This window comes from Anoplopoma fimbria, chromosome 6, assembly GCF_027596085.1.
Source record: "Anoplopoma fimbria isolate UVic2021 breed Golden Eagle Sablefish chromosome 6, Afim_UVic_2022, whole genome shotgun sequence".
NCBI lineage: Eukaryota > Metazoa > Chordata > Actinopteri > Perciformes > Anoplopomatidae > Anoplopoma > Anoplopoma fimbria.
Window position 1 is genome coordinate 749,874 of NC_072454.1, and position 25,336 is coordinate 775,209.

The 25,336-nt window shown below is 40.3% G+C and overlaps 1 protein-coding gene and 1 long non-coding RNA gene across 3 annotated transcripts; both read left to right on the forward strand.

The window, feature by feature from the left end:
- Positions 1–2,547: 2,547 nt before the first annotated feature.
- Positions 2,548–12,157, forward strand: LOC129092446 (alpha-synuclein-like). Of its 2 annotated transcripts, XM_054600404.1 has the most exons (6): positions 2,548–2,799; positions 6,093–6,134; positions 6,754–6,881; positions 7,825–7,851; positions 10,283–10,339; positions 11,683–12,157. In XM_054600404.1, the coding sequence occupies exons 1-5, from the start codon at positions 2,679–2,681 to the stop codon at positions 10,337–10,339; spliced, it is 375 nt and encodes a 124-aa protein (XP_054456379.1). In that variant the 5' UTR covers positions 2,548–2,678; the 3' UTR covers positions 11,683–12,157. The 2 variants fall into 2 exon arrangements, with proteins under 2 accessions (XP_054456379.1, XP_054456380.1); XM_054600405.1 differs by lacking the exon at positions 7,825–7,851.
- Positions 12,158–15,540: 3,383 nt separating this feature from the next.
- LOC129092448 (uncharacterized) lies at positions 15,541–18,036 on the forward strand. The gene is made up of 3 exons (XR_008531258.1): positions 15,541–15,641; positions 16,504–16,653; positions 17,690–18,036. It is a non-coding gene; the product is annotated as an uncharacterized LOC129092448 (long non-coding RNA).
- Positions 18,037–25,336: the final 7,300 nt, after the last annotated feature.

Consider the following 25,336-nt stretch of genomic DNA (forward strand, 5'->3'; position numbering starts at 1 on the left):
CTTCACTCCGAAGACGAAATAATTCCCGTACCAAGATGGCGCCGACATTTTATGCCGCCCAAGGCCGAAGGAGGCGTCTACCTATATGATGTCTATGGGCTGCACAACCAGCTCTGCTCCCAGCAGACCACATGACACATGACAATAAAAACATGACAATAAAAACCTGTGCAATACATTACACTGTGCAATAATAGTTAAAATAGTTTTTTCTGTCTGTAAATATAATATTTCAGTTATTGTTGATTTTCTACTGTTTCTTATTGCTTATTTATAATACTTGTTTTTTGATTTTTATTTATTTTTATTTTTATCTTGTCTTTCTTCTACTATGTCTCTTGTGTGCACTTTCCTCTCTGCTGCTGTAAGCCTGCAAATTTCCCAAGGATTATCTTATCTTATCTTATCTTATCTTATCTTACAGAGACTATAACGGTGATAAAGAAACCAAAAACAACAATAAAGGGATTTAAAAAGACGACAAATGTACTAACTGCACATTTTGAATCTAAAGAATATATGCTTTGCTGCCTAATAAACTTCCATTAGTAGCTGATGCTCACTGGGTGTTAGGGTTTCCATTTCAGCGTCAGTAGATCTGCCCCCCCCCCACCCCCACCCTGTTGATGAACAACTGTATCAGACGGTGGACTCATTCATGAGTCAGTGGAGCGCCCAGTTCTTTGAGGATCTCAGGACGGTACATCTTGTTCCAAATCACCTGTGTGAGGAATCCAACACCTTCCTGCTAATGATAGTTTTAATGAGGTGTGTGTGTGTGTGTGTGTGTGTGTGTGTGTGTGTGTGTGTGTGTGTGTGTGTGTGTGTGTGTGTGTGTGTGTTGAGCGTTGGTCGTTTCTCACATGCCTGTCTCTGTAATCATTTTGTTTTCATTACAGCGACATGAATACTCTGTTCAGACTGGACGGTTGGTTTCTGACGTGGCCGCCGTACTTCACATGAGACGCTGTTTTTATTATTTTTGTCATATAGTTTTATTCTATATAGTTTGACAGCCGTCCATAACGTTGACCCCCCCCCCCCTCTTCCTCATTCATCCTGGGAAAAAAAAACTGAAATGAAATGTACTCTAAAAATAGACCGGGACTGTTAGCCAATCAGAGAGAGAGGGGTGAGGCAGGGAGTGTGTGTGTGTGTGTGTGTGTGTGTGTGTGTGTGTGTGTGTGTGTGTGTGTGTGTGTGCGTGTGCGTGAGTGTGTGTGTGTGTGTGTGTGTGTGTGTGTGTGTGTGTGTGTGTGTGTTGTGCTGAGTCATGTTGAAGTTGCTGACAGGACCAACAGGAGGGGGGGGGCTGATAGATTTTGTATCAATCGTTGATCAGTTCCTTCATGGTCTGCTCAGCTGGCTGTTCACTCTGCTGCAGTAGCAGTTAGCAGAAGGTGGTGTTAGCACGCTGACATTAGCATTAACCTCCTGATATTCACATCCTTTACTCGAGTAAAAGTACTTCAAGTATTACGACTCTCTGTGTTCTGCTGATATAAATGCTACCATGAGCAGAAACACGTGTTGTGACTGATGGTGGTGCTAACAGAGCATCCATTGACTTCCACTCTTATTTGTCCTGAGGAGCAGAGTTGAGAAGATACACAACATATAAACATCATGTCAGCAAACAGTCTTTGGTCATAACCAGTTATGAGTTAGCATTAGTTAGCTGAACATTAGTGGAGGGAGCAGAGAATCCAAAGCTAACTTCACCGTGCTCTGTTTTTAGTTCCATCCTCCCTGTGTGGCTCTGGTTCTTTAGCTAACGGAGCTGAGCTGCTTACACTGAACACTGAGTGTGTATGTATTGTACTGTACACCATGTTTGTGTGTATTATCTACCACCGATACATCACAAAAACATCTAAGACATAATTCATTTTCAGAGGTTTTCCAGATATCTGACTGATAATATTTTCCAGACATTTTCTGATTTTTAACAATATTTTCCACTTACTTTCCCCAGTATTTGTTGTATATTATGCTCGCATTTTCCCAGATATTTTATCAAATAGTCTACAAGTACTTCCCCTGATATGTTTTGTATATTAAACTGGAATCATTTCTACCCTCTCCTCTACTTGTTTCCTCCCTCCTCTCTTCTTCTTTTTTCTACCCTCTCCTCTACTTGTTTCCTCCCTCCTCTCTTCTTCTTTTTTCTACCCTCTCCTCTACTTGTTTCCTCCTCCCCCTCTTCTTTTTTTTTCTACCCCTCCTCTACTTGTTTCCTCCCTCCTCTCTTCTTCTTTTTTCTACCCTCTCATCTACTTGTTTCCTCCCTCCTCTCTTCTTTTTTTTCTACCCTCTCCTCTAATTGTTTCCTCCCTCCTCTCTTTTTCTTCTTTTCCTTTCACCAGTCTTTCTCCCCTCCCTCCACCATCCCCTCTCTCTCTCTTTCCCTCCACTGCACAACAGTCCCATGTTACTTCCATATATCACTCCCTCCCTCTCTGTCTCACGTGTCCTCCCTCCACCCTTCCCTCTCTCTCTAGTCCATTAGCAGGAAGAACAGATCGCTGACAGACGAGAAGAGAGGAGTCGACCGAGGCAGACGGAGCAGAGGAAGAAAGAGAGAGAGGAGAAAACAACAGAAGAAGAAGAAGAAGAAGAAGAAGAAGAAGAAGAAGAAGAAGAAGAAGAAGAAGAAGAAGAAGAAGAAGAAAAGCATCATGGACGCTCTGAAGAAGGGACTCAACATGGCAAAGGATGGAGTTGTGTCCGCCGCCGAGAAGACGAAGGCCGGCGTGGGTGAAGCCGCTGCCAAGACCAAGGAGGGGGTCTTCTACGTCGGTGAGAGGGCGGAGGGATGAGAAGGGAAACTCAACAGCAAACTGTAAACTCTTATAGTGGGAAGTGAGACAGAGGGATGAAAAAGATAAAGCTGAGATAGAAAAAGGATGGGTGGAGGTGACACTGGAGGGGGAGGAAGGGATGATGGAGAGATGAAGGGAGGGACAGCGAGGGAGTGAACTGGCAAAAGAAAAAGTTAAATCTGTAAAATGTAAAACAAGGAGGGGTGGAGGGAGGGGTGGAGGGAGGGAGGACAAAATATGCAATTCATCGTGACATTGTGAATTAAATTCAAAGATAGTCAGCGATTACGGAAAGGTAGAAAGAGAGAAGAAATAAAAGAGATAAAAGCTTCAATTTAACAGGAAACTGCAGAATAAATTAATAGAAATTAAGAGAGTTAAATGTTCAGATTCCGAAGGAGGGATGGGTGGAGGACGAGTGCAGCTCAAGAACAAACTGGGAGTGATGGAGTGATGGAGGGAGGGAGGGAGGGAGGGAGGGATGGGCGGAGGACAGGAAGCTGAATCTTTAAAGAGTTGATTTCAGAAAAAGAAAGAGAGAAGAAGAAGAGATTCATCACGACATTAAAGGTGAAAATGTGGAGGTCTATTTGGAGCAGAGAGGAAAGAGGGATGAAAAGATGGAGGAAGGAAGAGAGACATAATGAGAGAGGAAATGTAATTTTGACACCATTAGAAAATCATATCTGTGTTTTTATTTTGTGGTAAAATGAAGAAGGCGTGAAGACAGGAAGCTGAATATAAAGACATCCAAAGAGCGACTCATCAGGACAGCGACATTACATGTTAGGAGCAGGAATGAGGGAGGGAAAAAATAGTAAAAGTACTGATGTCATAGAGTGAATATATTCTGTTGCAGTAAAAGTACGAATACCACAGTGTAAAAATACTCTGTTATAGTAAAAGTACTAGTAACACACTGAAAATAGTCTGTTAGAGTAAAAGTACACATATCACACATCAAAAATGATCTCTCGCAGAAAAAATACCATTACAACACAGTAAAAATACTCTGTTGCAGTAAAAGTACTAATATCGCAGTATAAAAATACTGTGAGGCAGGAAAATGTTCCTCCAGTAAAAGTATGTTAAAGTATTTAAACTGTGACTGCTGTACTAGTATATATATTCTATATCATCAGATTATTATTATTAATGACACATTAACGTAAAAGAAGAAAAGATCTTCATCTGCAAAGTAAAAAAAGCAAGTACAAGTACCTCACTTGTGTACCATAGTGCAGTACTTCTCAGTTGGTCTGAAATCAGTTGAGTAACCAACACGGACGTGACGCTGATCTTCTACTGGTCACTGTCATTAATACAGACTAGTGATCAGCGGCAGTGAGTATTGATCTGTTCACTGCTTTGAGGCCAAGGAAAGAAGAAACACACACACCTTTCTCCTGTGCGCTGTGTGTGTGTGTGTGTGTGTGTGTGTGTGTGTGTGTGTGTGTGTGTGTGTGTGTGTGTGTGTGTGTTTATTCTTTGGTGACATGACAAAACACAGCAGGCCCACAGGAAGTGATGTCACTCTCCCCTGTGGTGCTTGTTGTGTTTTGCTCTCAGCTCTATTGTCTAGAATGAAAGATGCAGTTACAGGCCAATCACTGGGGTTATTACAGACACCTGAACTAACCACGGATGTCCTACTGTTATTACAGACACCTGAACTAACCACGGATGTCCTACTGTTATTACAGACACCTGAACTAACCACGGACTGTCCTACTGTTATAACTGACACCTGAACTTGAAAATTTAATTAGGTTTTCTTATTTATCGTATTTTCATTTAATCTGAAATAGCTTATATCTCACCAGTTGTGACATTTCATACTGTTATCCCATCTCATGGACATCAGGTAAAGATGAAATCGTATAAGTGTTTATTGATCATAATTTCTCTGATACACAGTCATACTTCGCAGGAAAAAGCATCCATTAGAGGAGATAAAACCTGCAGGCTCATTAGATATGCATCATATGTGGCTCCAGAGAAATGCCTTCCTGTAACTGACTGACTGAGTAGCAGAACATCAGCTCCACTCGAGTGTTTCTGGACTTGTTTGTTGTGTGAATCACAGACTGTGTTCACTCGGACAAAGAGTCTGTTCAGTCTGAGCGGTCACATGACCAGCAGGACGCCCACTGAGAGAGGCATCTCTCCTCATCTGAAAATGGAGCAAACAACAAGTCCATGAAAACAAGAGACACGTGTGTCCCAATCAGAGCCGGAATAAATCAGGACAAATACCACATGAACAAATGTTGACAGTAAATAAAGGATAACTCATCATAAAGCAGAGTGGCTTCATGCAGGCGACAGCTGGTCGTATGAATAATTCAGAGAGCAGCTGAGCTCTGCAGAGGAAACCAGGTCAGACCCAGAGTCTGTCTTGTTTGTTGAAGCTGCAACTAAAAGTGGAACAAATCTATTTTTATTTCCTAACGTGTGACCCAGATCTGTTTTTTTTGTTGTTGTTTTTTACATAAAAATAAATCACAGTGACTCTGAAACTTAACTTCTTCTGATGATCAGCCAGTCACGAGATGCAGTCTATTGGTTTCATGATTTGTCCATAATTATGTGTCGTAACACGAAGACAATACCAATGGAAACGCAATTTGGTGTGACTAGCAACTAAGTTTTGTTGCTTAAACCTAACATAAGTTTTGTTGCTTAAACCTAACATAAGTTTTGTTGCTTAAACCTAACATAAGTTTTGTTGCTTAAACCTAACGGTAGTTTAAACCTAACGGTAGTTTAAACCTAACGGTAGTTTAAACCTAGTTTAAACCTAACGGTAGTTTAAACCTAACGGTAGTTCAAACCTAACGGTAGTTTTGTTGCTTAAATCGGATTATTATTTACTTAACTTCATAATATCACAGGAAAGAACATGTGTGAATGAATCTTTTAGGACCTTCGCCATCGTTACCTTAAAGACACTACTATAGGAGCAACGGATTTTCAGAAGGCAGCTAAATTTGTGGCTTTAATCTCAGAGTTTTATCTTGCAAATGTATCACTTTATAATCTCAGAGTTTTATCTTGATTTCAGTAATGATGGAGTATTGTCTCTGAATATCATCCCCCAACTCCATGATCTATTTTTCTATTCTACCTACGATGGAGTCATAGACACGACTCCAACTAACGTTAATCAAATATTCTTATAAATGGGACTTAAAGGCCGATCTCTATTATAAGGCTGGTTCACAACACTGCGGGCAAATATTCTCAACATATTTCTTTTCTCTTTTCCAGGAAACAAGACGATGGAGGGAGTGGTGACCGGAGTCAACACAGGTGAACTCACTGCTAAACACTAATTTGCAGCCAGACCAAAAGAAAACGTGTGACATGTCTCACTATGAGAGGGGACGTTTAGCACCTTCCTAGAGTCCATCCGACATTCCTCCTCGATCCGATTTAGAACCTGAAGGATGAACACGTTGGAGGAATGTTGAGACACTGAAGTCATAGAATAAAAAACGGACAATTTAAAATCCCTTTTTGGAAATCGATTTCTCACTATGGGTAGTTAATTGTATTAAATAAACTGTTGTAATTGTGACCTGCTGCCACAAAGAGGGCGACTCTCTATGTCAGAATTAAGCTTTTATTTTGTAGAAAGTGTCTTCACTAACAGACGTTCTTTAGTTTAGTAGAAGAAGAACTAAACACTGATCAAAGACACAAAGATCCTCTGAACTACAGCTGTTCAAAAAGATTCTGTCATGTGACAATGACAGAAGTTTGAATCAGTTCACATGTAAATAAAACATCTGGTGTCTCAATGAGACAAATTCATTATTATGGAAGTACAGAAGAAGAACAGCTGATTCATATTTTATTGTAGATACATGAGGAAACATTCTGTGATGTTGACAGTCTTTTTTTTATCGTCTTGTTTCCTGTCGTCCAGTCGCCCAGAAGTCGAACGAACAGGCCAACGTTGTTGCCGACACTGCGGTTGCCGGGGCCAACGAGGTCGCCCAGGCAGCAGTGGTTGGGGTGGAGAGCGCGGCGGTGGCGAGCGGATTCGTCAGCGTGGTGAGTGATGTCACATCACATGATCCCAAATTAGACTGGAGTGAATGTGGGCTTTTATTTTCACTTTTAGACACTTTTTAAGACACGTAAAGGCTTGTAAACTCACCAGATGGTGTTTACTGACCTATTTTATATCGTAGAACAAAACGTTCAAATCTCTTCAGCTTGTGTTAAACACAGACCTGATTTCAGACATCTAAACAAAAAGACATTTAAACAGCCAGACTTATAGACAGACCGTCTATAGAAGTGGACGTAGACGTCCTGACGTCACTCATTAGTTTGAGGATGTTTTGAAGGCTCAAGTTTGGCCTTTTGTCCGTCGCCAACCTGGTTATTTGCAACCAGTGAACAGATGTGACCATATTAGGACTGAGGAGGGGTTAAAGCCGTGGTAGAGACCTGTCAATCAGTGTGTAGCCCCGCCCTAAAGCATCCCCTGCTTTATGGTCTGTTTGACTCTAAATGGAGCATCATTTACTAAATGAACATCATGCTGTATTGAAGAAGACTTGAAACTAGAGATTGAGACCATAAACTCATGTTTACAATGTTTACTGAGGGAATAAATCAAGAGAGAAGTAGAGTCATTTTCTCATAGACTTCTATACAACCAGAGGAGTCGCCCCCTGGTGGACAGGAGAGAGAATGCAGCTTTAAGACATGAAGAACTGACTTCACTTTAAAGAACTGGAGGTTGCCTCCTGCAAAAAAACACATTGACTTCTAGATGAAGTAACAGGAAGTGACAAGATGCTGACTCATGTCTGGATTTTTAGGACTCATTCCTGAAGCTATATATATATATATATATATATATATATATATATATATATATATATATATATATATATATAAGAATGTTACGGTAATTTATATTTAAATCTGTTGATAACTTTCATTTTCTGTCTTGAATGAATCTCTGGTGATTGGCTGAGAACAGGAGGAGGCGGGACCAGTGGCTGAGGAGGTGCCTGATTGGTCGGGGGGTTGAGTGACAGACTGATTGCATGGCATGATGCCCGTTGGCTGATTTAACTTGTTGACTTTAATGCTTTTCAGGACTCACGGCTTCATAAATGTGCGTTTCTGCTTCTTTCAGAGGAAGTGATGTTTCTCTCATTACAGTTCCAGTGACTCCATCTGCAAGAATAATTATATTTGAATTGTGTAATGTTATTTAAATATGCGCCAAAGCTTAGTGGTAGCACTGGTACAGTTAACTGGTGTTGATCTAGTTTCTGATTGGCCAAAAGACTACAATTTTAGTAATTTAAGTAAGTACAATAAAGTCTAAAAATACTGTAATCAGACTATAAATCAGTGGTGAAAAGTACTAAGTGTATTTACTGAAGATCTGTACTTAAGTGGACATGTTTGGCACTTATTGACACTATTTAATTGAATGTTTCCATTTCCTGCTACTTTCAACTTCTTCTCATCTCAGGGAAATATTCTACTTTTTACTGCACACCATTTATTTGATAATTACTAGTTGCTTTGCATGTTCACATTAATCATATGAAATAAGAATGAAGTAATAAATGATGATGACTTGTGGTAGACTAATCTACCCAGCAGGACTGCAGCTCTTTGCTGCTGAATTGATTTTCTTCAGATCACCTGTTGTCTCCTTATGAGGAAGTGAGAGCAGCTTAGTGCATCTCTCTTCTTGACCAATCAGAGTGTGACGACACCTTTTCTTTAGGCTTAAGAGAGGTGAAGAACTGAACGCACAGGACTCTCTGATTCTTCCTCTACTCAATGCAGACCTCATGTTAACAGATTGAACCAGAAGCTCTGCTCTTTAGGCCCTTTGAGACTTATTTTCTGTCTTAACTTTTCTCATTGAGAATTATTTTGAGGGTAAAAACCAGCTGGAGTGAATATTAATTCAATTACATTTTATTTGTATAGACCAAAATCACAAATCAGTAAGCCACTCCCCCTGGCACTTAACAGGGCAATTGACCTAGTGAAACTAAATCCCACCTACCTTACACAAACAGAAACTGCAAAAGCACTAGCACTGAAGCCAAATACACTCTTTATATACCACAGTATATACAGTTATTAAAATGAGCTCATTACCAGCTACAACATTAAAGTGATGAACACATGAATGCATTAAGGATGGGCAGATCAATAACAACATAGAAATACTACAGATACCTACAAGCCTTTTAGAAAACTACATGTAGAAGGTAGTACTATCAGTCTTGTACTCTTTGCTGTTGTTGAGTTGTGTGCATTTAATCAGTACTAATAATCCACAAAATCCTGATAAGCATGAAACTAGCATGGAGTTAACATGCTAACTAAATCTAGAGTGAAAAACATTGCGGATGGTTGACAAAGAGTAAATATAGTTTTACAGTATGTTTAACAACAAGACGAGCTATCAGCCATGTCATGTGATACAAAGTATCAGTATTTCAGAGGGACAACTGGAACTTCTTAGTAGGTGTCCATTATCAGGAATTAATGGACACACTGCAGCAAATCAGAATCCAGTATTCACTCAGACCGTGATATAAATAAATGTACACTTCGGTGTTTGCCAAGAACAATCTCTGAGAAGAGTAGTAGTAGCAGGACTATACGTAGTAGTAGTAGTAGTAGTACTAGCAGTTGTTATAGTGAGAGCAGGATGGCTTCCAGAGCAGTAAACATTACCCAACTCACTGATATGACATTAGAAGACGCCTCTTTTAGATGAACAGACTTTTATTTGCATTACAGATATTTAAGCAGGAACACAATAAATGTTGGGAAGCTGCTAATATCAACGTGTGCTGATGGTTTCCACTCACAGATTCCTAAAAACTAACAAGCATGAAGGAGAGGGATGCATGGGATGTGGACTGCAGAAAAGAAATCATTGTTCCTTCTGCTGAAATCCATTTGATGTTCCTCATTATGCTGATGACACCTTTTTTTACTCCACTAACAACAAAATTGATTTACATCTTTGTTTTTTTTTTCTAAATGTATTTTCTTAAGAGTTTATAATTACTTTATTTTTGATCAATTTCACCACAATGATTATAAAACTTGGTTGGTTGGGTTTTTAAGTGGAGTGGAGTTTAGATTTTATGGGTGTGGAAATGTTTCCCGTTCAGTACCTCAACAATGACTAACATGGCTGTTTCTTTCAGCTTTAATTCCTTTTAAGGCTTCACCAACAGAAATAATTCTCTGCTCTGTCTACAGGATAGTAAGACGTGTTTTGCAGGTTGAATATCTAATTCATCTGTAACGTTAAAGAGACAAACATAGGTTGAATGCAGCCGTTCATGTGTTACTTGTTCTGGTAGAAGTGTAGCCTTGCATACAAATGGATTTGTGAGAAGGTGGAGTTTGGTGGCAGTCATGTGACCTCTGCTCTGTCTCACCTGCAGGCCGACCTCCCAAAAACAGAAGCAGGGGGAGAAGAGACTGAACAGGCGGCACAGTAGGTGAGAAAACCAACACAAATCACACATTTTAAACCCACACAGGAGGAATATTTGGGGACTATTTTCAGCGGCCTCTCCTGTGAGTATTTTTGGCAGCAGGACGTCTCACCAGGACAGATCTCAGACCTGTTTAACTCTAGTTGATCCCTCGGGTAAATACTGAACCTGAGAGGACTGCCTTTCTTTTAAAACTTTAAGGTCTCTTCACACTGAACGATTTGAATCTAATAAAGCTACGAGTCGGTGCAGCAGGAGTGTCCTCCAGCTGGGGAACATTAAGTCCTTCATGAGGAATATTTCAAACGTAGTCGTTGTGAAGTCCGTTGTTGGTTTTCTGTTGGTTTGAAGCCTGGACTTTGGCTTTTGGGCCGTCGCCATCTTGTTTATTGCAACCAGTGAACAGGAAGTGACCATATATGGAGTGAGGAGGAGTGACGTAGAGACGCCGTATACGTCTCTGGTGTGGACCTGTCAATCAGTGTGTAGCCCCGCCCTAAAGCATCCCCTGCTTTATGGTCTGTTTGACTCTAAATGGAGCATCATTTACTAAATGAACATCATGCTGTATTGAAGAAGACTTGAAACTAGAGATTGAGACCATAAACTCATGTTTACAATGTTTACTGAGGGAATAAATCAAGAGAGAAGTAGAGTCATTTTCTCATAGACTTCTATACAACCAGAGGAGTCGCCCCCTGGTGGACAGGAGAGAGAATGCAGCTTTAACACATGAAGCAGTGACTTCACTTTTCAGGACTGGAGGTTGTCTCCTGGTAGGGACATTCCCAGAAGACAACAGGCTGTAAAACTGAACGACATCTCTCATGATATGTTACTTAAAATACTAAATACTGTTAGTTTTTTATTCATATGTTGCTGCGGTTGAATGTGTGTTAGCATGTCGGACGTGTTTCCACACCGTCCTCGTCTTCTACCAAACTCTCTCTCTATTGCTGTTTGCTTAGAATGGATCGGCCTTTCAGGAGTCTTCCCAAACCTCTAGCCTCACCGTTTCCTTTGTAACAGTCTACACTGTTCTGCGTTCGGCGGCGTGCACCGAGACCCCTGATCACCTAAACATTGATCCAGCGTGGATCAATAAGGCACCGAGGCAATGGGCCCTTTCTCAAACACAGGAGTAATTGATTTAATGAATCAGGGGCCCATTCTATTTAGTGTGTCACTGCCTTTCCAGAGCCAGCATGCACAATCTCAACATATATCTAAATGGAACAGGGCCATGATTGTTCAAATGTTTTTAATAATGTTCACCCTGCAGTGACTCTGAAGGGGTTCGTTCTATCTGCTTTAATTCCGTCTTTCATCTTTTCTTTCCCTCTCAGAATCTGGTCCTCACCCACCTGCAGTCACTGTTTCTTCCCGTCCAATGGGCAACGAGAGAAGAGGAACCTTGACATTTTAGCGGTCGCTCAATCCTTTGACCTCTGACCTCTGATCCTCCCCTTCATACTGTGTGTAACTTAACCTCATTAACCAATAGATTCCCTCCTCCTCCTCCTTATCATCATCACACACACACACTAATGACTTTAATCAGGTCCTACGCGTCCATCCTCTTAGCTGATTGGTTGGTGTGCGATGACATCATCTACAGGGCTGAATGTGTCCCACAGGCCCCGCCCCTTTCAAATGCATGTTGCTTTACTGACGCACACTTAAGATAATAGAAAACACACACATGAATTTACGATTAATCCTATAATACACACACACACACACACACACACACACACACACACACACACACACACACACACACACACACACACACACACCTGCAGTCCGTGTTTCTTATATTAACGGAGAGATGTTTTCTTCTTTTACGAAACACAAGTGAAATAAAAATCTGTTTGAAATCCAGCTGCACCTCTTTGTTTCTTCTTCACAGTTAAATGAACATAGAATAATCTAATTATTGTCAGTACACAAACAAAAAGTACAATAAATAATACTGGACTACAGTAAAAGTAGCCTGGTTCTGATGGTTCTTGGGGGTTTTGATGGTTCTGATGGTTCTGATGGATGGTTTCCTCATCAGCCAAAGAAGAACAGAGTTCCTTCATGAAGTTTGTTCTTCTGTTCTACTTCATCCAGTAGGTGGCGGACTTGACTAAATACCCAACAACCAAACAGTCATTACCAGTGTGTGTGTGTGTGTGTGTGTGTGTGTGTGTGTGTGTGGGGGTGTAGTACTTTTACTACTCTGCTGCAGTAAAAGTACTGCAGTGTGTCTTTAAAGTATTACAAAGTATGATCATAGATTATAGATGAGTTGTTATATTAAAGTATCAAACAGTAAAGAAGTAGTTCAATTGATCTTAATTTTGGTGCATAATTATCCAATAATATAATAACACACTAACACGTCATTCTGCAGGACTTTTACTTTTGAAACTTCCGCTAAATGTTGATGCTAGTACTTACATACTTTTACTTTAGTCAGAATTTTCACTACTTTAGGCCGGAGCTGCTGAGTATATAAAACCCACAGTACAGAGCACGGTTTATTAACGTATATCTGAATATGTGATTGTGTTTAAATGCCTTTAAACTAAATTATTTTAAACATATGTTACATTTATTACCTTATTATATGATATACAGTTTTGTATGATACATTAAACGTTTTAATATTATAAATAACCTGTAACTTCTGTTTTCTGGTTCTGGGGAATAAACGTTGTAGTTCTGATGATTCGTTTAAATTGTCCCTGAACCAGGAGTCTGAACACAAACCTGTTTGTTGGAGAGCAGCTGAACTATTTGGATCTTTGTTGTTGGTGTGCGTGAGAGAACGATGGGTGTTTCCTCTGAGTGACAGCTGTGTGAGGTGTTCATCCGTGAAGATGAACGCCCGGAGAGGGAAGGAGCTTTGAGTCATCCCTGATCTGTTTTCAAGCTGACTTTACAGAAACCTTTTTAGTTGGAATGAATACAAACATTTAATGAGTCATACCTGAAACTCCTCTACTCGGGGGGAGGAGCTTCACTCCCTCGCTGACGGCAGAGAACCCAACTGCGACCCGACCAGCAGCTCCACACACGGCTGCAGAAACAGCCCCAGTGCTCCCAGTGCTCCCAGTGAAGAAGAAGCCAACAGAAGATGTGGGGTTCCTCCTCAGTGACAAAGGTTCCAGAGGAGAAACAAAGGTTTGCCGTCTGGAATCATTTCTATAAATTCGTAGGATGGAACCCAGAGAGACGGAGGCATTTAGAGCGTTTCAACATCTGGCTCAGAACTCCTCCAGAGGTGGTTTGAACAGCTGGACTTGACTCCGTCTTCAACGCTTCTCGTTGCATTTACACTTTGAGGTCTGATCGCTCCATCACCTGTTACTGCTTCTTATTAGCCAGGTGTTAAGAAAACAGGATCAATATAAATGTATAAACCAACGTGAGCAGGGAGTCCTCAAAGACGTCCACCTGCTGAAGAAGATCATGTGATGTGACTGAAAGCACCTGAGTGAACACAAACAACCTTCCATACATTTTGTTAGGCGTTTTTATTTCAGAACATTGAACTTGTCTTTGTTCAAACAAATGTTTTGACCAAAGTCAAGACGATGCAAATATCCGTCTTCACGAGATGAAATGTTTTGAATGTACTTTGTGACGCCACCGACATTCACAAATGGAGGAGAACCTCGGCCTGTTTCCAACATGGCGGCCGGTTCTCATTTTACAGCTGAACAGCAACTACAACGTGTTTGTGGAAACATTTAAGGCGACGCAGTGACAGAGTCCAGATCCAGTTTAGATCAGCCTGGTTTCACAGGTTGATTTGAGTTTTGTGACCTTGATGCGTCCCTTTGGTCTGACCTCATTTGCATAAAGTTGAGGTGGGGATTATGCAAATTCAGCTACGGCCTAAGGTCAGTCAGTTTGCGGAGTCGTATCCGTGGATGAATCCGATCGGTCGGCTTCACGTTCGCCAGAGAGAAGACGCCGATCGGTGTGAAGTACTCCAGAAAACCCTGTGGTGGTCGTACTCGCACTAGTACATCTTGATTTAATCTTGATGCAAGCGTGAGAGTGTGATGTCACACCTTCAGACACGCCTCTTCACCTGAAGGTCAATAAAAATAATAATAATAATCTGTTTTATCTAGCATATTTCATTAAATGTAGCTCAAAGTGCTGTACATTTAAATATAAATAAAAACAGAAAATCTTCCTTTTATAGAAAGCATGCACTTTGCACTTTCATTTTAAGTGTAATTAAAAAACAAAAATTCAACAGATGAATGAAAACTGGAAAACATTTAAAATTATAGAAAAATGAATAAATAAAAATGTATGGACATTTAAGTGTTTAAATACATGTTTAAATACATAAAGTGCTGTTAAAATAGAAACTCCTTTGTTTTCTGTTGGAGAGCCGACAGATGCTCTGAAAGGTCTAAATGTATTCTGCATGTTGGCTATTGTGTAACTCAATAATTAATATGCTCATTAAGACAATTTCTCACAGATGTGTGACAGAATAAAATGATGAAGAGAAGACGTGGATGTGAACTCTGGTCTTTAATCTCTCTCTTTGTTTTATGGCCTTCATGTGAACAAGAATAGAAGTGAGTGTTTTTGTGAGTCATGCAGCTTTTGTAAATTCTTTAAAGGGAGGAACTAACACACACACCACACACACACACACACACACACACACACACACACACACACACACACACACACACACACACACACACACACACACACACACACACACACACACACACACACACACACACACACAGACACACACAGAGACACACACACACACACACACACACACACACACACACACACACACACACACAGACACACACACACACACACACACACACACACACACACACATGCACACACACACACACACACACACACACACACACACACACACACACACACACACACACACACACACACACACACACACACACACACACACAGACACACACACACACACACACACACACACACACACAGACACACACACACACACACACACACACACACACACACACATGTAAATGATAAATGCTCTGCTGCAGTGACTTCTCAGACCGTGGGACTGGTCCATCCTGCAGACACGCCTGATTCTTGAACAGGGCGCGACCAGAGAGGCGTCGCCCTTCAGCTACACCTGCCTCTATAAGACCCACCCTCCTCCTCCATCCATAAACACACTCAACACACACTCAACACACACACGAGGCAGCACAGACCGTCAGATCACCTGCAGCCATGGAAGGAATGATCTCCAAGATGGTCGGAGAAAAAGTTGGTGAGTATCGTTAGAAGAATATCACGTTTGAGTTTTAAAGATGCAGAAAAAGTTTGACTTTGTTTTCCTCTCAACTGGACGGCTTTAAACCAGAAAGCTCTCATTCAGTATTTAGTATATTTAATAAAAAATGCACATGTTTGTTTTAAAATATGAGACAAAACACTAAAAAATAATAATAATAATAAATAGGGACGCTGAACTTTGGGGGAAACGATGGGGGACAAGCTAATACACAATGTACAGAATTAAGAATTATTAGCTGGTAAAATGATGTGATTTCTTATTAAATATGATTAGAATTAAGATAGAAATGTGAGATTGTTCTTTTCAAATTTAAATTCCCGTGTTTATGATCTGAGCTGCATGAGGTTTGTTGAACGTCGTCATGGAGAAATACTCTCTCTTTTGAGATTTGATTTTGACAGCTGGTTCCACGACCAAACTTAAAAAAGTCTGAATAAGAACTTTCCCTGGACTTGTATATGATTTGTTATTCTTTGGAGTCTCCTGCAGTATTAAATTAAACACAGCGTCAGTCAGGTGACGGCGGCCTCAGGTGAACTTGCTTCTTTTATCACCTTGAAATATTTATCCCACCCATCTGCTGCTCCAGGCCGGTTGAATCTACGCACCTGTCTCACCTGTATAAATATATATATATATATATATATATATATTTATATATATATATATATATATATATATATATATATATTTATATATATATATATTTATATATATATATATATATATATATATATATATATATATATATATATATATATATATATATATATTTATATATATATCATATATATATTTCTGACAGTGTGACCTCAACAGCTGTTTGTTTCCACAGAGGATCTGGTAGAGACCACCATAAACAAGGCCATGGGTAAGAAGGAGGAGGAGGAGGAGGATAAAGGACCCATGGATCAGGTGATGTCACTGGTTGGTGGAGGCGGTGAAAGCGACGGCATCGGAGACCTCTTGAGTACGCCCGGGGGAGGTGAGTCCTTTATTAATTGAATGGTGATCACCTACCCAGAATGCAGAACGCGACGGCTTCACCCCGAGATAAAAATAGTCCAACTTTCCAAGGAACAACCAATCACAGCGGGCAGATTTATTTTCTTTCCTCTGTAAATATCAGTCTACGCTGAATAAAGGACAGCCCGTCACAGACCAAAGCAGCTCGAAGCACTTTGGATAAACTGATGAAAGCGGCGTTTTCCACCTGGTTTTATGTGAACAGCCACTAAAGAAAGCGTTGTGCTCACAGGCCCGGAGCGAGTGGAGGTGGACGGGTCCAACAAACCGCCATCTTTTCCCAAAACTTAACGTAGTCGCTAGTCTAACAGTAAGTGTGTGTACGATGTTTATAATAGTCAATATACGGATCCACACAGCTGATTGAATTTAATCACGTAACAGCATACGGAAATTATAAAAATAAAACAAACAAAAGAATGTACAGGCTCTCCTCCCGGGCCTGTCTAGTTCAAAGCACCAGTTAGCTTCATAGCTATAGGCTAATGTTAGCGTTTAGCAGCCACACGTGGAGTAGGGGCGGGGCTTCCGGCAACAACAACAACAACAACAACAACAACAACAACAACGAACATCCCCCGTGACCCCCTCCATCATGGGATGGAAGAATGCTGCTGAATGCAGAGCAGGTTACAATTCAATGATCATACTTTTGTCCAAAACATGCAAAAATACCTAGTATGTGTATTTACCTCCCTAAAATAAATATACTATTAATAAGTAATATATTATATATATTTCATATTATTCCTGAGCTTAACCCCTCCTTGAAACTTGTGGTCCCGTTAGCGACCAAGCTAAGCCAACGAGTTTACACTGATGATGGTTCTAGATGGAAACTCAGACGATCAATAAAGTTATTATGGATTATAATATTAATAATTATAATATAGTGTTACTGTGTAAAACACGGGTCCATGTTGCTGTTTTGTGTTTATGTTTTATATACACATATTATATATAATATATATTCTCTTTGTCTCTCTGTTCCTCAGTGATGGAGCAAATCGGCGGCTTCTTTAAGTAGACGCCCTGCAGACCTCCACCTGAAACCACCGTCTCACCTCCACCTGCTGACTGCTGGACAATCAATGTGTTCAATATTTACTAATGATTTGTTGTTATTTGGTTTTACATCGTCACGTCCTCATAACTCATTTGGGTTGAGGACAATAAAACTCTTGTAACTAAATGTTTCTTACCAGTGGCCACCAGTTGGTGATGCTCATGTTTGTGTTTTCTTTACTGGTTTTACACCGTGAGATGTACTAAATATGATCTGTTGAAACTTTACTGAAGTGGGTTATTATATGGAGAAATGAATAAATCTCAGTCATCTGGAGACGACCAGTATTTTGTGTCATTGATTCAATTAAATAGTCATAATATATATATATATATATATATATATATATATATATATAACTTGTCAGTTAATGGTTAACTGACAAGTTATATTAATTAAAAAAAGACATTGACGAAAATACAGACTGTATATAATTATATATATGACTATATATAAGAATGAATTCAAGAAGTGATGTCACCATTAGTATGTCGACTGCCGTTTTCAACATCAAATTCGGCATTTTGTCCGTTGCCATCTTGGTAGTGACCATATTCAATATTTATGCCAATTTATATCGTAGAACAAAACGTTCAAATCTCTTCAGCTTGTGTTAAACACAGACCTGATTTCAGACATCTAAACAAAAAGACATTTAAACAGCCAGACTTATAGACAGACCGTCTATAGAAGTGGACGTAGACGTCCTGACGTCACTCATTAGTTTGAGGATGTTTTGAAGGCTCAAGTTTGGCCTTTTGTCCGTCGCCAACCTGGTTATTTGCAACCAGTGAACAGATGTGACCATATTAGGACTGAGGAGGGGTTAAAGCCGTGGTAGAGACCTGTCAATCAGTGTGTAGCCCCGCCCTAAAGCATCCCCTGCTTTATGGTCTGTTTGACTCTAAATGGAGCATCATTTACTAAATGAACATCATGCAGCTTTAAGACATGAAGCTTTGACTTCACTCATCAGAACAGGATGTTGTCTCCTGGTTTATAGTCCATAAATGATTTCAGCTCTCTTCATGTTCCAGATCTCTTAAATACTGTAAAAGCAGCATGTGTCCTGATTTTGAAGAAATCCCATCATTCCCATGTCCATGTACTTAAAGCAGCAGCATGTTTGAACACAGTTTAAAGTCGTGTTCATACTTGTTTGTACTCAGGAGGGATCAATCTGAGCACAACATTATTATCAGTTTAAATGATAGCATGTCTGAGATCTATGCTGTTGTGTGTGAAGACCAACCATGATTGGTTGATGGAACCCCTTTAATCTACTCATATTGCCTCCTTCAGCTTTAAATGAACACATTGCATATGTCTCCTGTATTTTGGTGCTAATGACTGCTAATGCTAATCAAAACGTTGTCATGTTTTTGTTGTATTTTAGCTTCTGTCACTAAATGTTCAACATCAGGTTCTGATTTGATCAGTGGAGGTAATATAAGTACATCAACCCAAATCCTGTCAGTACAAATGTGAGGTACTTGTGTTTTACTTCTATTTAGACTACATAGTGTTAAAGCTCTGATGACTAAGGGATCTGATTGGTTACAGGTGTTTTCACAGGTGCATTATGGGTGCAGGTGACTGATAAATGAGTATTTGAAAAGCAGTGTTGAATAATAATAATAATAATAATAATAATAATAACTTTATTCATATAGCACTTTTAAAAACAGAGTTTACAAAGTGCTTTGACAGACAAAGCAGCAAAGCAATAAAACACAAAGATCAACAGTGAGGCTCATAAAGAAGACAAAGACAAGAGTTCAACAATCATTAAAACACTAGGACAGATACAACAATTAAACCAATCAACACCATCAAATTAACTAAGAAATAAAACAAATAATAAAGTAAAATATATAAAATAAACAAGATTGAAATAAATAAAATACATAAAATATGTCACATTAATGAAATAAAACAATTCAGTTAAATACAAATAATATCAATAATAAAATAAAGCAGCCAAATAAAAGCCAGTCTGTATAAATTGGTTTAAAGAATTGATTTAAAAGAGATAACTGAAAACCATGGCCTTTAGACCTGAGCCTCCAGAAGAACCGAGCCGAGGCTGTTGAAGGTGTGATCGTGTACAGGTGTGTTTTCTCACTAAACAGATACTCAGTATATCTACATCAGGTACAGGTTCCAATGGGTGTGACTCATTAAACTGTTATCAAATAATCTTAATATTTAACAAAAACATCTTATTTAATTTATGCTTCATGTGTCTAAAAATGTTCGTTAGTAAAGGCAGCTGTGGCGCAGTGGAGAGCAAGGTAGTTCTCCAATCAGAGGGTCGGTGGTTCGATACCCGGCTTCGGCAGTCGATGTGTCCTTGGGCAAGACACTTAACCCCAAGTTGCTCCTGAAGGCCATCGGTGTGGACTGATGATGAATGTTAGTTAGAGTCTGATGGTGGCACCTTGATGGTAGCCTGTCATCAGTGTGTGAATGGGTGAATGATATGTAACATACTACTGACTGTAAGTCGCTTTGGAGAAAAGCCTCTGCTACATGACTCTAATGTCATGTAAAGAAACTAAAGCTGTCAGATAAATGAAGTAGTACAAGTACTTAGAATGTGTACTTATGTACAGTACTTGAGTTAATGCGCTTACATTCCAGCACACAGTCATGTTTATTTCACAGAAATGGAGGACGGAGTCTCTGCACATTGTTCTCATCGCCTCACTGAAACGGGACTAACCGGCTCTGCAGCACAGAGCATTGTGCAGTACTACATTACATTACATTACATACAGTCATTTAGCAGATGCTTTTATCACATAGGTATTGAAACAGAAGTCATAAGGACTAACCGGCTCTGCAGCACAGAGCTGGAAGAAGGACTCAGATATACTGCAGTACTCTGCTGTCCTACAGAAAAAAGCTCGGCCGCAGGGACCTCTGAGCGACGGGGCAACCAGTCGCCCCGAGGCAGCAGAGCACTTGACCAATAGGAAGGACTGTTCTTTCACTGCCCGCTAGCACTCTTAAAACTTTACAGGGAGCCAGTGTAGGGAACGGAGAAGGAAGTTGTGTAGAGAACTTGGGGCGATTGAACACCAGACGTGCTGCAGCTTTCTGACAAGCTCCACAGAGCTGCAGTAGTCCAGGCGGGAGAAGCCTGGATGAGCACTCAGTGAGGAAGGGGCGAATCCTCCTGATGTTGTAGAGGAGGTGAGGACCGATGCAATGTTTGCTGACAACGACATTCTGTTAGAGTACTCCTGGACGACAGGTCTGTCGCCATCCACTTCGAGATGTCAGCCAAGCACGCAGCAATGCGTGGCTCCACTTGGGTGTCACCGGGAGGAAATGACAAGACCAGCTGGGTGTCATCGGCATAACAATGGTAAGAGAAGTCATGCGAGCGAATAACAGAACCCAGAGATGTTGTGTAGAGCGAGAAGAGAAGGGGGCCCAGAACTGAGCCTTGTGGAACCCCCGAGACAGCGTGCGTGGTTCTGACACGGCCCCCTCCATGTCACCTGGTAGGATCGGCCTGTCAGGTAGGATGCACTCAAACCTTTGCTACAGTAAAAGTACAAAAGTACTGATGTCAAAACATTAGTACGAAGAGTAAAGGTACTCATTGTCATTCTGTTATCAATAAATCACTGCGTTCATCACTTCAAAGGGGCAGCTAGAAATACTCAAGTATCTGAGTAAAGGTTGTACTAGAACGGGAGTAAATGTTCTTATTTTGCGACACAAACAGATTTATTCCAAGAACATGAGAGTCTGAGAGAAGCTTTATTCTGACTCTGGATCAGGTGGAACCGGTCGGTCCTGTCCGCAGACAAAACACCGACGGGGAGGGAGGGGGAGGGACAGGGAGGGACACCTGAGAGGGGCGTTGACCCGAAAGAGTCAGTCTCACCTGGAAGAGGACAAACTGAAGACTCATCACAACGACAGAGACACTTAGAGACAGACAGACAGCTACAGAGAGAGAGACAGACAGAGAGACAGACAGAGAGACAGACAGAGAGACAGACGGGCAGACAGACGGGCAGACAGACGGGCAGAGATGGCTTCTAAATGGATTGCAGAAAAAATGGGTGAGTAGAGAAAAGGGGGGAGGAATAAGGAGTGTTTGCATGGTCCTGATTTGCATGGCTCGTTGTCGGGTTACTGCAGTGCAGGATCAGAGTACTTCTCTGTGACTGAAGGCTGGAATAAACCAACTGGACGAGGACGTTTTAGTGGAGCGTCATGGTTCAGTCCCAGAGTTATTCCCAGAATTCATGATGATGTCATCACAGACGTTCATTTATAACACTGTATCAAGTTCATCAATAAGTAAATTGATGTCACATGTCACAATGTTGGGTGAAAACCTGTATTTTTATCTATATGGATAAATTCACATGTCAACATCAAAGGGTTAAGTGATCTTTGCTGCTGATAATGTTAAAAAGATAAATGATTTAACGGGACAATATCCCACTTTTGATGTAAATGTGTTGGATTGAATCGATGAAGAGAGCTGAGTTCTTGTTGAAGGTAGAGGAACTGTAGAGAGAGATGTAGTTGAGAGGTTTCAGTCTGGAGCAAACCAGCAACCTCAGAGCAACCTCCAGTTCAGCAAAGTGAAGTCAAAGCTTCATGTCTTAAAGCTGCATTCTCTCTAATATCCCGCCCTAAAGCATCCCCTGCTTTATGGTCTGTTTGACTCTAAATGGAGCATCATTTACTAAATGAACATCATGCTGTATTGAAGAAGACTTGAAACTAGAGATTGAGACCATAAACTCATGTTTACAATGTTTACTGAGGGAATAAATCAAGAGAGAAGTAGAGTCATTTTCTCATAGACTTCTATACAACCAGAGGAGTCGCCCCCTGGTGGACAGGAGAGAGAATGCAGCTTTAACACATGAAGCTTTGGGTTCACTTTAAAGAACCGGAGGTTGCCTCCTGGTTGTAGAGTTAGCTGCCATTAAAATGAACTATTAGCAAACATCATGTTTAACTTTAATCAGCATGGAGAAACAGGTGATTGGAGCTTCAGGCAAATTTCCAATATTTACTCATCTTCGCCCTCGGAGATAAACCCCCCCCTCTGCTGCCCCCGGTGGGTTAAATCAAACACTTGTGGTTTCCTGTTAGCTGACACTGTGCTGCTGTTTGTTCTGCAGGAGACATGGTGGAGGACGCCGTGAAGAAGGCTCTCGGTCACGAGGACAAGGACAAGGACGAAAAGGAAGGAGGGTTCTTCTCAAAGATCTTTGACCAAGACGACGACAAGAAGAAGCATACGAGTGAGAAGGACAGAGACGACAAGAAGGAAAGCTTCTTCTCAAAGATCTTCGACAGAGATGACGACGACGACAAGAAGAAAGAGAGTAAATCTGGGTTTTCAGGTCTCTTCAGTGAGCTGGAGGGAGTTGGCTCTGCTGGAGGCCACGAGGAAGATAACCATGGAGGAGGTGACGACGGAGGAGCGATGAGAGGACGGACGGTTGAGTTAAATGATGGAGGTACATGAAGTTCACAGACACCGGATCAAGTATCAAAGATAATCTGCACAACCTGTGACCAAATAATGAAACACGTTTTAAAAAGAGAAATCCATAAAACAGTCAAAATAAAACCCTCCACTGCTGTTGTGTGAGTATTATATGGTAATATAGTAATATATATGTATATATATATATATATATATATATATATTGAACCATTAAAGCACTGCAGAAGAAGAGGTGAGTTAAAGCTCAAACGATGGAAAACCATGTGGACGATGGAAATACAGGTTCTTTAATAATGCTTTTAATAGTTTTTTTTTTTCCTTTGGGTGATTTTAAATATTCAACTAGTTATTTTCTTGTTTCTGTTTTTCAGATTTGTTCAACGATCTGATGGATGTGGCCGAAGAAACAGCTGGAGGGAAAGAAATGACTTCCTGACCTCTGAGAACACATCCTAGACTCTGATGGAAGAAGACTGAAAAACAAAAAAATATATATTTATATATATATATATATATATATATATATATATATATATTCCTCACATTTACTGCTTGTTATTTCTTTCAAAGAAAAACTTTTCACGTCTCAGCTCGAACACGCCAGCTTCACAAAGTCAGAGGAGGCGGTGAAACGGAGAACGTGTTGTGTCTCATCTGTCCGTCAGCTATTTATTCAGAATGCAACCCAAAATATATTAATATCTTCTGTTACGTTGTATTAGACTTGTTTGTGATTGAGCCAATGCAGATGAGTTATTAAAAACAGCTCATGAGAAGCTAAATCAGATAAATGCAGATCTGTGTTGAGGGTTAGCTTAGCTTAGCATAAAGCCTGGTGAACAGGTAAAAGCAGCTAGCATGTCTCTGTCCAGAGGTTAAAAACAAACAAACCAACATCTGCAAAGTGAATAAGTTATATCTGGTTTGTTTGAACACAAATTGACTCTAACTCTCACTCTGGACATTTATTGATTTACTTTGTGGTCATATAAATTAAAAACGACTCCAATTATTTGATTTGTTCATGGTTTCCATGTTGGACATATAATCATTTCAGTGTGCAAAGGTTTACTTTGATAAATATTGAGGAAAACAACGTGTAATATTCTGAAGTAATGCATAAAATGTTATTAGTGATACCTGTGTTTTTAGGAAACGTTAAAAGCTTAAGCATTAAGTGGATGGTCCGGTGGGATAAATTACACTGTAAACTGGACGTGTTTTAATTGTGGTGATTTAAAATAAAGAGTTTATGCCAAAAATGTCCTTAAAACTGAGTGAATTCATATTATTTAAGTAATATTGTGATATACTGATAATTATGATGATTTGAACCAACTGGATATCATTATTTTCATTATGTTGTTATTTTTGTGTTTATTCCATTGACACTAGGGGCAGCTGTTCAGGTGAATGGATAAAGGTAGGAGGTGTGTCAGAGTCAGGTGATCAACAGGAAGAGACTTCTTATATTTTACCAAAACAAGAGAGAGAGACTGCACGAGGACTGAAACGTGACTTTAAACCCGTGTAGATGAAACCGCTCCTCTGAGAGGACCGTTCACTGCTCAGCTTTGTCCTCTGGGTTCGGTGCGGGTCGGATTGTTGCAGATCGATGTGATCAGGACTGGTTGGTCTCAATGAGCCCATCGTCTTATGCATGCGTTTGGTTTCTGGTTGTGGTGATGATAACCTGGAAGCAGGGAACTGTGCTTGTGATAGTTCAGTGTGTTTGTGCAGAATATGAAATAAATCCATGCTGACCTCAGCATCGTTGGAAAAGACCCGGAGACACAAAAGACAACATAGGAGAAAAGAATGGACTACTTCAAACCCACAGTCAGAAGACAGGGTTTGTGTCCTGGAGGTTAAACCAAAGCAGAGCAGACAAGTATTAGTTTAATGCACGGTCAAAAGTTTTAGGACAAAATGACCTCATTGAAAGTCATTAAGGAATAAATACGACTTAAGGCGGAGGAGGAGACCGCAAGACCTTCCTCATGTCATGTTTGGACATTTAGGGGCCGGAGTGTGGGAGCGGATTTATTAGTTTGATTATGTTGTTGTTATTTGTTATTTATC

Bases quoted from the DNA above. Each gene is read 5' to 3' on its own strand.
- LOC129092446 (XM_054600404.1), top strand. From the start codon at position 2,679: ATGGACGCTCTGAAGAAGGGACTCAACATGGCAAAGGATGGAGTTGTG. The intron at 2,800-6,092 runs GTGAGAGGGCGG...TCTCTTTTCCAG, and splicing joins GGAGGGGGTCTTCTACGTCG to GAAACAAGACGATGGAGGGA. The intron at 6,882-7,824 runs GTGAGTGATGTC...GGCTGAGAACAG, and splicing joins CGAGCGGATTCGTCAGCGTG to GAGGAGGCGGGACCAGTGGC.